This window comes from Manis pentadactyla, chromosome 3, assembly GCF_030020395.1.
Source record: "Manis pentadactyla isolate mManPen7 chromosome 3, mManPen7.hap1, whole genome shotgun sequence".
Lineage (NCBI taxonomy): Eukaryota > Metazoa > Chordata > Mammalia > Pholidota > Manidae > Manis > Manis pentadactyla.
Window position 1 is genome coordinate 57,903,869 of NC_080021.1, and position 15,648 is coordinate 57,919,516.

Below are 15,648 nucleotides of genomic sequence, written 5' to 3' on the forward strand. Positions count from 1 at the left end.
TCCATGAATGCTAGTCTACCATTTGTCTTCACTCATTACTAATTACAGAAATGTTAACAACATTTTCTTAATAAGGCCTTTTGGGATTTTTCCCTGCTTGTACTTAGGATACAGTCTTACTATATTTGTATAGTACACATAAGTATAGAGGAGAAATTTTCCCAAAAGAAAGTAGAATTCATTCAAATGCTTGCTAAGATCGGGCATTGAAAGGTAAGGCAAATCTTGAGGGATGCAAAGGGCTCCCTCAAAGACTTTGTAACTGTGTATTAGCAAACATGTCATAATGTTTCCCCTACAAGTGGAAAGGTAACATTCAACACCAGTCTTACCAGCAATTATTACCAATAAGTTCTCTGATCTCAGCTTTGCAGGAGAGAAAGGAGGATGCTCACAACATAGGGCCCACAGGCACTGAAGGAGAAAGAAGGCCAGCAGGTCTTCAGGCCCCTGGCCCACCAGGGTTGTGTACTAATCACATGGCAAGTCGCTTAACTTCCTGGTGTTTCGGGGACCTCCTCTCTAAAATGGGCGTAACAGTCCTTACTCCGAGAAATAGATGTGAGAATGCATGAGATTCTGTGAATGAGCTTTGTAAAATCTAAAACAGTCACCAAATGTGAAGCACTACGATTTGTTATATAGCAAGCAGCTTTTACAATAAGGTAAATGGCTTTAGGTGACCATCCAGATACTATTATTACTCTTGGATTCTTAAATCTTAGACTAACTTTTTCTATAAATGTGTTCCAAGGATCTTAGATCTATTAAGAAATTTCTTTTAAGAAGTTAAAACAGGGAGTCGAGGTGGGAGGACCACTGCAAATGATTTCCCTCTTACAAACAGTGTCAATAGACACAGAGCCCCCAAACTTAGTGAACAAGAACATGTTTTTTTCTTGTTTGCCTATAACCTCCACTATCATCTTAAGGAACTACTGTTGCATAAAACAACACACATCAGAAAACTTGTTAGGTGTTTAAAATAACTGTTTATAAACTATAATGCGGCTTTTTATTTTTATTTTTTGAAGTAGAGCAAAACCTTACATGCCGAGCTCTTGCAAAATACTGATAGGTGAAATCACGCTGTAGGTGCCTTCCTGAGCATAAGGGTGGGGCCCCGGGCTCGCGGGGCCACACTGACCTGTGTTTGTGTGCGTGGACAGAGGGCCTCAGCGGATCCTGGAAGGAGGCGGCCGGCGTGCCGTCCAGCATCGGCAGCAGTGGCTACTGGAGCTGGAGCGCCCCGAGCGACCAGTCCAACCCGTCCACGCCGTCGCCACCGCTCTCCGCCGACAGCTTCAAGCCCTTCCGTAGCCCCGCGCCGCAGGACGACGGCATCGACGAGGCCGAGGCCAGCAACCTGCTCTTTGATGAGCCCATTCCCAGGAAAAGAAAGGTTGGTGTGTAGACCACACTTTTCGGTTGTTAGTAGCGGGAACGAGCTTTCTGTCCGATTCCCAAGGGCCGGTTTGGGCCTGGGGTGGTGATCTTGCAGCACTCCCACCATGCCCTTTTTTATAAACACAACAGCCTAAATGACCTTCTAATGTACGTTTAGTTTAAAAATAAATGAAAGTTTATGATTGAAGACAAAAATCACTTAAATACTGGTATGTTTCTTCCAAATACACATACCCCCACCCACCACCCACCCCATCTCTTGGTTGTAAATTGTGGCACTAGTGTAAGAGTTAGCGTCATATATCCTGGGATTTACCAGTATTTTTAAGTTAGGAAATTGGACTTCAGGTTTGGTTTGGTAACTAAGTCACTCTGTTCATGGGACTTTTTTTTCAATTGTAACATAAAATTAATAGCCTTTTCTGTTTTCCTTCCAATAAGACCTTCAGGGTTGTAGAAGGGAATGTTTTCCATCTTGTTTTTATAAAACTGGCTCTGAAACATACATGAGAGCTGACATAAGCATGTGTAGTACTTACATGCCAAATGGTATATTTACTAAATTAAAGTGAAAAGGGATATCGAATTAATTTTATAAATTAACTGACTACTCTTTTACTTAATCGTCACAGCAGTTCTATATATACAGTGTTATTTTCCCATCTTGATATGAAGAGATTGAGAATCAGGGAAATTATACATTTAACTTTCCCTGTCATGCAGATTAGAAAGGGCCAGAGCTGCCATTCAAACCCAGCTCTGCCGGAACCCAAAGCTCATATTCTTTTCACATATATTTAAATGATTATATTCAATCACATTTTTTCAAAAGCATTTCTATGTCATAAGGTACTACTGCTGTATCTAGAAAACACTGTGACATTATTTTTTAAATCGCCATGTAAATATGAACTGTGTTTTATATATTGGTCTTCTGTTATTGGCAGCTTCACTATTGACTATTCACAAAGAAAAACCCTGAGGAACTACAAGGCAACCTTTTTTCCCGATTCATTTCAAAGAGAAAAACAAAGGGATGGCACTGATCCAACACTATCCTTCAGTGCATCTCTCGGAGCATCATTCAGCATGTGTAACAGTGGAAGTTGTACAGGCACTCTCTCTCGACAGAGAACAGGCACTGATGTAGTCTCCTGCCCTTCCAGAGGCAGTGGCATGAAGAGTTGCTGTTTCACACACCAGTCCATCAGGCAGGGGGACTGAACTTGTTCTTGGTCCCCGGGGACAGTGAGTCTTCTGCTTGACTATCCGGGAGAGACGCTACACTTCTATCAGTAGGAACCCACAGGCAAGACAGCCATGTGGACCTGAAGTCTTGTCCTGTTGCTTCTGGCTGCACAGACCTTCTCTCTGGGGTCATCTGGTTGTGTGGTCCTGGCTGTCATCAAATGTAGCCTGGCATTGTGGCAAGGACTCATAGCTCAGGGAACTACCAGTGTTTACAGGGAGAACTGTGAAAGCCACCGCAGCCTTTCATTTCTAATGTAGCAACAAGCCAAAGTTCATACTCTTCCATTACAATTTGGTGGCATAGGTCAGAATCATATTTAAGGCCTATACACTTCCACTAAATTAGGGGATAGTCAAGTCACCAAAGGAAAAGAAACAAAAGTGGCATTTATTTGAAGGGCACATACCCACTCTGCAGGGTCCTAGATTGTAGGAATGAATGGACCAATACGAACCATGTTCATCCTTCTTTCTTTTTGACTTTGCCTTCTATTCAGACCATGGGTTTCCCAGGGTACTGCCAATACAAGGATGAAGCTCATAGTAATTTTTAACACATGGGTTTTATATAAACCAAATCATTGCCTTTTGAACTTAAAGTTACTGTCAATAGTGAGAGTAATGAGAAATTGGTACAGTTGCTATTCATGTTTTTTTTATTTATTAAGTGAGACAATATTTATTGAGCACTCATCCAGCACAATACTCAAAGCCCTGAGATTAAGGCATAGCCCGTTGCTTCAAAGTTGGAAACTGGTTGAGTGGACACTGATGTGTAAAGAGGCAGTAGTAATTATGAGTGATAAATACTGTGTTCATGATGTGATAGAAACACACTAACTGTAATGCAGTTATTTTAGAGTTTTAAAACTATATTTCAAATCTTCCTATTCTAAGAGTTAATTTGTTTAACCCATTAGACAGTATGTTCTAAGTGGTGAAACTTCCAGAGTTCATCTTTTTCTCTTCATTCCCTCAGATTCATAATATCCATTGGATACCAAGGGCAGTTGTAATGGTCACATGTCCTGTAGGATTGTTTGAGAAGCTTCTAGATGACAGTTTTCCAAACCATAGGTCTCAATCTACTAGTGGATTATGAATAGATCTAATGAGCTGTGAATAACATTTCTTTAATGACTACGACAAAATAGGGTGCACAGTACATAGGGTAACTGTAGTTCCTCCTGCCTCCATTTCAGCTGTACACATAAGTGTGTACTCTTCAGAATGAATCTCTTACTGTGGCTCATGATCAAGAAAGTTTGGAAGCCCCTGTTCTATGTTAGGAAGAGATAACCTCATAAGTGGTAATGAAGGAGCACTAATCAAAAATCAGAAGATGCACATTCTGAACTCAGCTTTACCACCCTGTAAACTTTTGAAAATTATTTCACCTCTCTGATCATTAGTTCTTCATCTGCAGAACAGGCAAAAGGTATTATCACACCTCTCTCAGGATAATCATGAAGATTAAATGTGATCATAAGTAGAAAGAGCCTTATAAACCCTAAAACTCCATGCACTGGAAAGTAGCAATGTTGTAAAAAACATTTTAGGATCCCTAAACAAAGTGGGAGGTGGCATGCCCTCTACCCTCTATCTGATTATGAAACAATGATCCTGGTCTTCCTCCTAGTTATGGAAGCTGTCTTACCTTTCCTCCCACCCCCACCCCCCAACACACAGACAACTTGCCGTCACCTCTTGTGGTGATCCATGTTCCACTTACGTAAAGAGGAAGAGAGTGTGAGATGCACTGCCTAGACACGGCATTATCTCTTGCTATCAGTCGTAAGGAAGAAATGATTGCTGATAATAACTATATTTGCTTATTTAGTTAAGTTTACAGCATGCCTTTAAATTCAACATTTCATTTAATCATCGCAAAAATCCTTGTCATATTCATATCTCCATTTTGCAGAACAGGCTCACTGAGTTATGTGAATTGCCCAGGTCGTATAGATTTTAATATGGCAGAGCTAAGATCAGTTCAGATGAAATAGCAAAGATGAAACTCTTGAGGCACATTAATTCGAAGAATCCGCATTTCCTCTGCCCACAGAGAATAACGTGGAAAGAAAACTGTCGGCCAACATTACATGGCAGGGTGGGCATGGAGTGAAGAGGGTTCAGAAAGAAATCGGGCAGAGAGAGGAACTCCAGACTGTGCTGGAGAGCTGACTCTCTGCATGGAGCTCCTAAAAGGAGCTTCAGCGGAGGTAGGTGGGAATCTGAGAAAGGGAAATGAAAGGCTTCTTTCTCCCACCTCTGGAGATGAGCCAGCCAACTGCGTCAAGCCAGGGTCATACAGGATTTTTCCTCTAGGATTTCATTCGGACTGACGGTGTTTTTATACTCTTGAGAAAACCCTGGTGGTGTGAGCCGGTACTCTGGGATTCCTGGGAAGATGCAGTTCCTGTCATGACCACAAGATGATGCAGCGACCCTAAGTATAGCTACTCCGGTAGTGGGGAAAAAGTTCTGTGGAAGGCCTGGAGTTAACCGTCAATTCCAGAAGACCTCTAGAAAATCAGGAAGTGTTGATAACTGATTACTAATGTGCTTTTGTTCCATGTCAGATTCGTGATGCTTTCAGATTCTGGATTTGTCCATTCCTGAACAGGATAAAAAGTTCTCTGCCTCTGGAATTAGCACCCCAGTTCCAATATTATGTAATCTTAAACAAGCCACTTGATCCCTCTAAACCTCAGTTTCCTCAGGCGAGGAATGTAAATACGGATAATGACAGCAACATATTGATGGGGTTATTGTGAGGATTATATGACCAGTAAGTGTTGGCTGCTGATATTTTGCTTTCGTTTTTACCCACTTGACAGCTGACTAAATGGAAATCTGAGTAGTGTGGGTGTGGAGAGAGGGCCATGCTCTCCTCCATCCCCCATTCTGACCCCATATTGACCAGTGCGCTGCAGTTCAAGGAACCTCTGGGCCCCGCAGCCACCTCAGCCACCTTGGGCTTATTAGGCTTAATGGGAGAGGCCAGGCTAAGATCAGGTGAGGGGAGAGCTCAGCGAAAACAGTGCCAGAAATCAGGGGCCACTGAAGGAAATCTGACTTAGGGCTCAGCGTTTCAGAACATCGGCAACAGCTCAAAGGCCGTCACCAAATTCCAACCTTCATCACTTCCATTTCCTACAGCTGTTTTGACCTTGAAGCTCTGGACTCCAGAGTATCTCAAGCGAAAGAAAAGTGCTAAGTTAGCATAAGGTGCTTCAGTAATCATTGTACAGTAGTAACAGTGAATTATTCATTTGCTCCACTCCGCGTTTTCAATCTTTCAGAACCAAAAAGCAATGAATCACTTTAAATTGTGAATGACTGCTCTGAGAAGAAAACAAACCCGGAAAGCCCTCACGGCTTGTTGCCAGTCTCTGTGCCGACTTAATTCCTAACCCACTAATTCTGAGCAGAGAGTGCCTCCTGCAAGAACTGCGACTGTAGAAATAGACCCACCTGTTAGCCACTCTGGAGAGGGCGGTGTGGAGAAAAGTGGCTCAGGGTCACTCTGTACCGGTGTCATGGTAATGACGCAGCATCGCCAGCCAGAGCAGGGGAGCTGGTTGGCCTCAGGGAGGATCATGGAAAAGAAGAATGGAATCTAGGCAATTTAATGACAGCATCTTAGACTAATCTGTCAGGCAGTGTAAAAGATCTGGAGCATTGGAGCTGGAAGGACTTCAGAACACACCTAGACCATGCTCAACCTTTCCAAGTTACAGGACCATTTGATCATGTCTAGAAATGTACAGATGTCCCCAAAGATGAGACGCTCTTTTAGAATCCACTGATTGAGAAAATATATATAATGACTAGAAATTTTTATTAGTTCAGGAATGCTTTTGTTATTGTTAAAGATAGCATATCAAATCAACTTTATTTAGGTATAATTTCCACACAATAAAATAAACCCATTTTAAATATCCAGTTCAGTGAGTTTTAATCAATTTCTCCACTTGAATAACCACTACTCTCATCAAGGCCAGCACTCCTTGTGCCTCTCTGCAGTCAAATGCACCTCATCCCCACAAACAGGCAACCACTGAGTGACTTCTGTCACTGTAGATTAATTTTACATGCTGTAGAACTTCATGTAAATGGAACCATACAGCATGCACTTGTGGGTGTGCAAAATACTGTGTTGACAACAGGAACTCTCAATGGGAATGTAAAATGGCTCAACCACTTTGTCAAACAGTTTGGCAGTTTCTTATAAAATTAAATATGTGACCCAGCAATTCCACTCCTAGATAAGTATCTAAGATATTAAAGGAAAAAAAATGTCCACAAAAAGACTTGCAGACAAATGTTCATAGCAGTTTTATTTACTGTCATGCCAAACTGGAAACAACCCAAATGTCTGTAAACGGGTGAATGGATAAGCAAATGTGGTATATTCATTCAGTGGAGTACTATACCACAATAAAAGGGAACAAACTATCAATAAATGAAATAGTGGGTGAATCTTAAAAGCATGCTGACATAAAGAAGACACAAATGAATATATTCTGTATCATTCTATTTACAAAGATATTTTTGTTGTTATTATCACCACAGCGTCTATAAACAGTGCGCATACGTGAGAGAGGTTTAATCCGTGCTTGGTGTACATTTGAATTCACCACCACTTTGCATTAACTTCACATACCTCACAGATCCAAAACTATTAATCCTGTTCAGTTGCACTGTTTCACAAATAAATAAATAAAGCCTCAAAGTGATGAGATGACATGTATAAGGCTGTTTTCCCAATAAAAGAAAGAACTGGAACCCCTACCAGTTTCTAGATGGTTATTGATTTTTTTAATTCATCTGCTCACTTCTCAGTCTTTTGGAAACTGCTGGGGGTCTGAGTGGACCTCTTGGTCCTGAAAGAGCCATTGGAGTCCCTACCAAACAGTGTGGGGAAGCATGTGTAATACAGCGAACTCACCTGCTCAGAATAATTGGATGCTCTTCTTCCCTCAAAGACCCTGGTCCTCTCTGGAGACATTTGGATGTAGGAGCATCCATCCATCCCCCCAAAGCACATATGTACACACATGTACACAAAAACACATACCAGACGACCATATAAAACATACCTGAGGAGCTTTTCCATTGCCTCAGAAAAGGCAACTTGATATTAACCCCAGGCTGCTTTGTGGTAAACTAGACAGAAAAAGTGATGTTCATGTACCTTCTGGAATATAGCTCTAATTATACTTATCCCTAGGCATGTTAAATAGTACTTCAAAATCCAGCCAGGTTTCCACTCTGGGAACTGAAGGTAACCTTGAGCACTCATCTTGTCAGTCCTGTGTATCAGTGTGGGTTCTTTCAGGAAAATAGAAGCTACTCCACACATTCCAAGTATGAGAGAACTCAAAAATAGGGAAGAGCAAGTGGAGAGAAGATGAAGGAACCTCGGCAAAGGTCTCAGCCTGTAGTTCTGAAGCAGTTGGTGTTGGAAACAGCCTGGAAGCAGCTATGAAAGTGAAGAATCTCCAGGACTTTCTCCCCATCATAGCCCACAGCACCAAAGTTGGGTGATTCTAAAGAGCTTGCCTGGACGCTGCTGCCAAGTCTCACTTTGGGGCATAATGAGATTCTGTGAGTCTGCTTGTAACTGCCGGTGGCCCAGCTCCTCCTAGGGCTGTTGTGAGTGTCAAATAAGGCAGATGTGTACTTCTCCATCCAGCACATGGTGTTTCCCCACCAACGGTGGCCTCCCTCTACTCTGGCTGCACCAGCTGTGTGAACTTCTGGGAGAGCTGCAAGGAGAAGGCAGGGGGAAGCACCGACAGGCATGTTCGGACTTGGCCGCTGCCACTCTGCCACTGCCAGCTGCGTGGCTTGGTTTGGTTTCCATGGGTGAGCTGGACCCATGTGACTATCTGGACATTATTTATTTAGCATTTTTTCCTGTTCTCCTCTTCCATGGCTTGCTTTCCTTTAGTATAACAATGAGTAGTCTGTAGACAAAGGATTTCTTTCAACTGGGTATAGGTAGGGCAGTTTGATAAGTATTTCACCACCATTTAAGGGACTTCACAGTTTGATGCAAGGCATTCCTTTCACCTAATGTAGAAAGAAGCCGTTAGGTTTTATTAAAGTCAAGATAACCCTACTAGTATATTTTCATTCTCCAAACTTAGTCAGGTATTATAAAATGACTCCCATTTTTAAAAACATTACTTTTTAAAATAAAAAATAGGAAAATTAATGTAAAATTAGTTTATGTAAAATGTCATGTAAAACTAATTTGAAAATTAATGTACAAATGAGATAACCCTCCCCAATATTTTCACCATGAAATAATGCTTTTTTTATTTGCATTATATATCCCTCCCAAGGACAGATAATGTTTTTCGTACTCTTTTGTAACCTACTTTTCCCCTGTATCCATCAAGGTCTGGGCAGGAAGCAGGTGGTACACTCAAATGGGGTAACTGAGAAGAGTTTAACGAAGAGGCTCTTTACAAAGGTAGACAGGGTTAGGAAATCAGAAGGGGGTTGCAGCACCCCAGGAGCTGAAACATCACCACCCTAAGCCTGAAGGGGCAAGTACAAAGAGGGGTTCCAGAACTCAAGGGGTTACCCAAACTGGAAGTACCAGAGAAGTGTTAGTTGTTACAGGAGAAATGTAGCCTTTGCTTACCTGCAGCCAGTGAGAAAGGAAGCTGAGGATCCATACCCTCCTGCCCTCCAGTCTTTCCTCCTGCCTCTCAACCTCCTGTCAGTACCTCCCATTGGCCAAACCCAGCCAGAAATCCCAGGAGCAAGGGGACCATTGATGCATAAAGGTCAGCTTCCAGGGCTACTGAGCCAGGTGGAAAATGGAGTGGCATGAATCTGTAGTAGCAAATAGGAAGTATCAACAATTGTCTTACTACAATTGGGAACTTATTTTTTCACACCAAAGAAGCCTTTCATACTTTATTTTTAAGGTTCCTTAATATTCAATTGTATGGAATTAATTTAAGCCTCCATTGTCAATTTAAGATTATTTCTAATTTTCACTAGTCTAAAAATCAGTGTGGTAAATATCTTTATGCATATGCCATTGCTGACATTTTGAATGATATTCTTAAGATAAATCCCTAAAAGTTGAATTGAATGAAAATTATAGGCATTTCCAAAGCTTAATCTGTATTTCCCCCCAAATTTAGAGATGGCAAATATTTGTATGTGGGAAAATTATGAGGGCAGAGCTCTGACAGGTTGGAATAAGATAAGATAAAAAAATGTGAAATGTGTTATTCAAAGGAAATGCCGAACAGAAGAGGAGCAGAGCTTTCCCTCTGTGAAGGGGTTTTGGGAATACTAGCTCCCCAACACAGTTTATAGTTTCCCCACCATATGTAATTATGTTTCAGAGTCCACATCTGCAGCCACCTTGCAAATCAACAGCGCCTTTCCCTAACAATGTATCTAGAATATAGTCAGCATAAATTGCTTGTGCTAATGACCTACATCTGTATAAATTAGACAATCACTTTTCCTACAGCAGATTTTTCATTCTCTTTTAGTGAACTTAAACCTTCTTTAATAGCTTCCAGTTTAGGGTGTTTAAGGTTGGAAGAAAAAAGTACTATATAGAGTGAAGAGAAAACCATTATAATTCAGTGTTCACCAGGCATGCCTTGGACCTCCACTGAAAAGATAAGGCACAGCCAGGTAAGGTAATCAAGTGGTAATCATGCTGCAAAATCTTCAATTCTACACAACAATAATCTTTTTGACAAACATTCTTTGGACATAGATCATATACTATTAAGTGAATTCCAAAATGCTTAAATAAAGATGTCTCAAATGTAGCTCATGTGGCCCCAAAACACAACTCTCAAGATTCAACACAACAAACACTTAGGGAAGTGCTTGTTAGGCACTGCAATAGAATGTCTGGCAAGAAGTCATAGTTCCTACTCTCAAAAAGTTTACCATGATAAAAACATCTAGTATATCCCCAACTGCCCCTTGGAAACCCAGCAAAAGAGAAAAGCAAAGATGATCATTTTTCTTTGGGCAACAGTTTTCTTTGGAGCCCTTAGCAAGGACCCAAAAAAGTGAGGGTGTAATTGAAGAGTTGATACTCAAACAATTGCAACTGCTAGCTATCCTAATTCCAAGGGATTTAGGATATGTGTCAGCTTCATTGTATTTTGGGGGTTTGATACCTCTAAATTAGCTATTTCCTCCTGACTAAGGAAAGGAGTTATACTAGTGACATTTACTTTTCTATAATCAGTACCAAGCTTTCCTACTTATCAATCAAAAAAACAAATGCTTGACATATAATTGCAAGGAATAAGAATAGCAATCTTAGAATACTTGTTATGGCACAAAAATACCACTGTGATTGTCATTTCCTAAAACAATCAGCCATTTGAACCTTTAAAAAATTCCTAAGATGTAAAGGGAATTTGTTTTTGTATGTTTTGGGATACTATTGTATTGATTATGAAAGCCTTTATCTAACTAATTGGTAGGAACCATCAAATGACACTGAGTAACTCTCATAACTTTTTGAATTCTTGTTCCCTCCTCATAAATATGGAAATAATAGCATATAGCTTGCCTGGTCCTTTACCAGTCTCAGAAGCAATTATATCATCCTTACCTAGTCTCCTCAAAGCTCCCACACAATCAAGCCTCTTTGCCCTTAGCTTTGACACCACTTCCTATCTCACATAAAAATTAGAAGCATTCAGACAGGAATGCCGATTTTTTAATCATCAAACAAACTGCATCTACATCCACACTCAGTTTCCCTTGTCTCACAACAGACACTGTCCTGCTGTCATCCACGGTGACCCTTGCACCTGGGATGTAGGCGCCAATGCTTATCTCCTCTTGCCTCCTGCAGGATCTCCCTGTGGTGAGCCCCCACCCCCCTATGACACTGTCAGCTTCTTCTGGTCTTTGCAATCATTCCCATCAGCATAAAGACTCACTTTAGTATCACTCATCTTTACTAATCCTCCCTTGACTGCTCACATATCAGCCAAGTTTCTTGAAAAAGTTGGCATTTACTCTCTCCACTTCCTTAAATCCCACTTAATCTCCAATCCATGACAATCTGACTTACATTCCCATTACGCTATGAAACCCGCTTTTGTCTGGGCCACTGACAGCCTCCATATGCCAAATCCACAAGACACTTCCCAGTCCTCGTTAACACAGCTGGTTGCATCTTCCTTCTTGAAACACTTCCTTCTATTTGTGCTGGTAATACCACATGGTCTTGATTACTTCTCTCTCTCTCTGACTGTTTCTTTTCCATCTCCAGCTTGAAATACTGGCTGCTGCAGTGTCCCCAGGCCTCAAAACCGTCTCTAGCTGCATTTTCCCTTAAATGATCTCATCCAGACCTAAGTTTAAGTAATCCTTCAGCTCCTGACTCCAAATTTGTATCTCTAGCCCTAGCCTTCCCTAAGTCCCGGACTCATATACCCAATGTCTGTCTTGTCCCCTTGTATTGATGTGTAATAGGTTTCTCAAAGTTAACACTCAAAACAGAACCATAGTTCACCCAACTACAGAAGTCATCTTTAGTACCATCACTTCTAACATTCCACATGTTCACCCCAATAGCAAGTACTGCTGGATCTGCCTCCCCGGTGTTTTGTATGTGTCTACTTCTCTCCATCCTCACGGCCCAAACCTTCCAAGCCGCCATCTTCCCTGACCTGTGACAGGACAGCACTGGTGAACTTGCTCTCTCCCCAAAACGGAGTGATTTTTTTTTTTTTAACTAAAATCATAGAATGTCACTCCCCTGCTCAAACCCTTTCCATTGTTTCTTTTTTACTCTAGAATAAAACCCAAATTGCTCACCTTCACCCACAAGACCCTCCCCAGTCTTGCCCTCCTTCCTCTCCCCTACATCTTGCACAGATCGCTCCCTCTCTCATTTCCCTCTAAACTCACTGTCCTCTCTGACCCTCTCGCATGTCAGGCTCTTCCCTACCTTCAGGCTTTTGCAGGAACTCTTTCTTCTGCCTGGGAAACTCCAGCCCTTACAATGGCTGGCTCCTTCAACTGTCATGTCCCAGATCAAAAGTCGCCTTCTAGAGGCCTTCTCTGCCCGAAGGCAGCCCCACCCCCAGTGAAGTTTTACCATATTTGAAATCGTTATCATTTCTTATCACTTGTGTCTCTTGCCACTCGATGCAAGTTCCTGGAGAACAGCTTCTTTGCTCATTTTGCTCTCTTCCCCCAGCACCAGGAATATTCCTCACCAAATGGCTATTTAGTTTGACAAATGAAAGAATACCATCAGCAAAAAGGTTTGGGGAGAATCAAAGTGTTTTCATCTATCATGACTTATTTCCAGACAGCTCTTTGGACTCTCAGATACCTGTAATTTCAGTTTGAGACTTTAATTCCCTTAAGTGGAAGATATTTTTTAGTTAGTGTAGCTTCATCATTTGAAAAATGGGCAGAAAGAACTCATCATGGGAGGATTTGTACATTAATATTGTTAAGTCATCATATGCTTTGAATAAAAAATACCAAGCAGAATTCCTTTTTGTGAACCTTGGGGGCTGGGAGGCGGGATTTAAACTCTTCCCTCATTGGCTCGTCTTACATCCCATGTGTTTAGAGCAGGGGCCCAAAGACATCAGGGAGCCTGTAATTTATGAACTGTCTCCTTAGAATAAACACAGACTCATCAGGATCATGTACTTTAAAGTCTCCCAATTATGCCTTTGCTTCTCAGCTTCCTTCACATCCCTATAACAGCTCCAGCTCCTTGTAGCTGCACTCCTAGAGCTCAGTACTGCCCTGCAGAGCATCACCGAGCTGCCTGTGTTGCCCACAAGCTGTAGCAGGAAGGCGCTGTTGCTGTGTCATGAATTTTAGCCACCTGGACAGAGCTTATGGGGCTCAGCAGGCCACTGGGCTCACAAAGCCCACAGGAAGGGTGGGATCTGCTGTCACTGATCTACTCTAGCAGACTGCAGCAGTGTGCTGCTGTGTCCTCCATTTGCCATGCTGAAAGTGACTGTTCCCCAAAAACAGGATACTCCTCAGTTCTGAAAGTTTCCAAGTGCCTTTTCAATTAAGAAAGTCATAAGTGGGGTGGCTGTCTGGATCAGGATACTGATCCCCTCAGGAATAGCTGGATGAGTCATCGTCTCAGTGTATAAATCATGGCCTCTAGAATGGGGTATACATTGGTGGGACCAAAAGGACTTGATGGCAGAAATCCTACTAGACTCATAAACAAAGCTACATCAATAACATCAATTCAGGGAAGGTGAACTATTATGTTTATCAGTCAGGGTAGGCTTACTTTTGGAATAATCCACTTCTAAGTCTCAATACCTTCAAATCATAAAGGTTTACTTATTTCTCATGTGACAGTCCAATCAGTTCAGTAAGAATAGGGGTGCCTCTGCTCCACATGGTCCTCCAGGGACCCAGGCTCTTTCTTCCTAGTGCAGAAGTGCTTAACCTGGAGTCCAGAGGTCCAAATTCAGGGACTGGATTGAGAACTTGGATCGAGGAAAAAGTATATCATTATTGTCATTACCTCTTAACTATAATTTAGCATTTCTTGCAGTTAAGATTGAAGGCATCACACCACATTAATATAGTGCCACCTATGACTTTCCTATCATCATAGATGGTTTCATATCACATTGCAGGTTGTGCAGATATTGTGAGATGTCATTTATTCTTAACACTACTTTGAATTTTGGTGGTTACTAGATTCACTTCACGATCTTATAGTTTAATGAAAAAATACATATATTACCATAATACAAAATATTGTTGATATTTTGATAAATGTATTTTAATATAGTTTTCTTTGTAATTCTATATATCTTATTTTAAACATTAGAAACAGTATTGTGAGAAGAGGTCCATAGGTTTCATGAGACTGCCAAAAGGATTATAGCAAATGAAAGATTAAGAAGCCCCTAATCTTGTGGTTCTGCTGTCTCCCAGGTTCCCTGGGTGTCCTCTGTATCTAGTCAGCAGAGCAGGCTGAGGGACGAGGCTTAGAAGGAGTGTACATCACTTCTGCTCACAGTCCATTGGCCCTAATTCTGTCAGATGATCCCACCTGATTTCAAGGAAGGCTAGGAAATGAGGTCTGTCTGTCCGCCCAGGAGGAAGGGGACATGGGGCTTGGTGAGCACATGGAAGTAACTGTTGAATCAGTCAGCAGAGAGACAGCATCCCAACAACAAGTGCCCTCCCTAGAGAAAAATCATTCCCTGCCAGATTCCCTCCAGGAAGTATCATCATCCTAATACCATAATAAGTGCCACTGGCTAAATAATTATGCCTGTCAGTGTTGTGCTAAATGATATTTCAAGATCTCATTTACTCCTCCTAATAACCCTATGAGACAGGTACTATTATTGTTCTTAGAACAGCACGTGGTACATGGTAAGTGCTCAGTGAATGCTGGACACTCGTTAATGCCTCAATGACACTGTGACCACTTTAATGAAAGTAAATTAAATATTCCAGCAGAGCTCAGTATTCATAAAGGATGCAGGAAAATGTCTGAGGTCACACAATCCTCACCACTGGACAGTTTCCTAAAAAGGTGTGCTGAGCTATAGTCAAGAGGATGGGAAGCTGTTACTTTTCTAATGAAGGAAAAATATGTTAAGATGACAGAAAAAAATATTAATTGGTTAGTTTTCATTTTAATGTAACTTTCTCTCCCCATTATAGAACTCCATGAAGGTGATGTTCAAATGCCTTTGGAAAAACTGTGGGAAGGTGCTGAGCACTGCAGCAGGCATCCAGAAACACATCCGGACGGTTCATCTGGGGTAAGGCCGTCCTCCCTGGATAGTACACTGTTGCCACCCTCAGTTCAGTCTAGGGCCACCCGTACTCACCACAATGTACTTCAGAAGTTCTGAGCACAGGAAGAGAGGCTGGGCTGCCTTGGTCTTCCCAGTCACTATGGAGGTGGTCACTGCAGACCATATAGGCCAATAAGGCACAATGGAAAGA

At 41.7% G+C, this 15,648-nt stretch overlaps 1 protein-coding gene across 1 annotated transcript in view; it reads left to right on the forward strand.

Annotated features, from left to right (window-relative positions):
• The window catches only part of ZNF704 (zinc finger protein 704), a 222,127-nt gene that overhangs the window by 175,546 nt on the left and 30,933 nt on the right, over positions 1-15,648 (forward strand). Inside the window, exons 4-5 of the mRNA XM_036919445.2 lie at positions 1,170-1,402; positions 15,361-15,461. Of these exons, the coding sequence (XP_036775340.2) occupies positions 1,170-1,402; positions 15,361-15,461 (334 nt within the window). The remainder of the gene's footprint in view (positions 1-1,169; positions 1,403-15,360; positions 15,462-15,648) is intronic.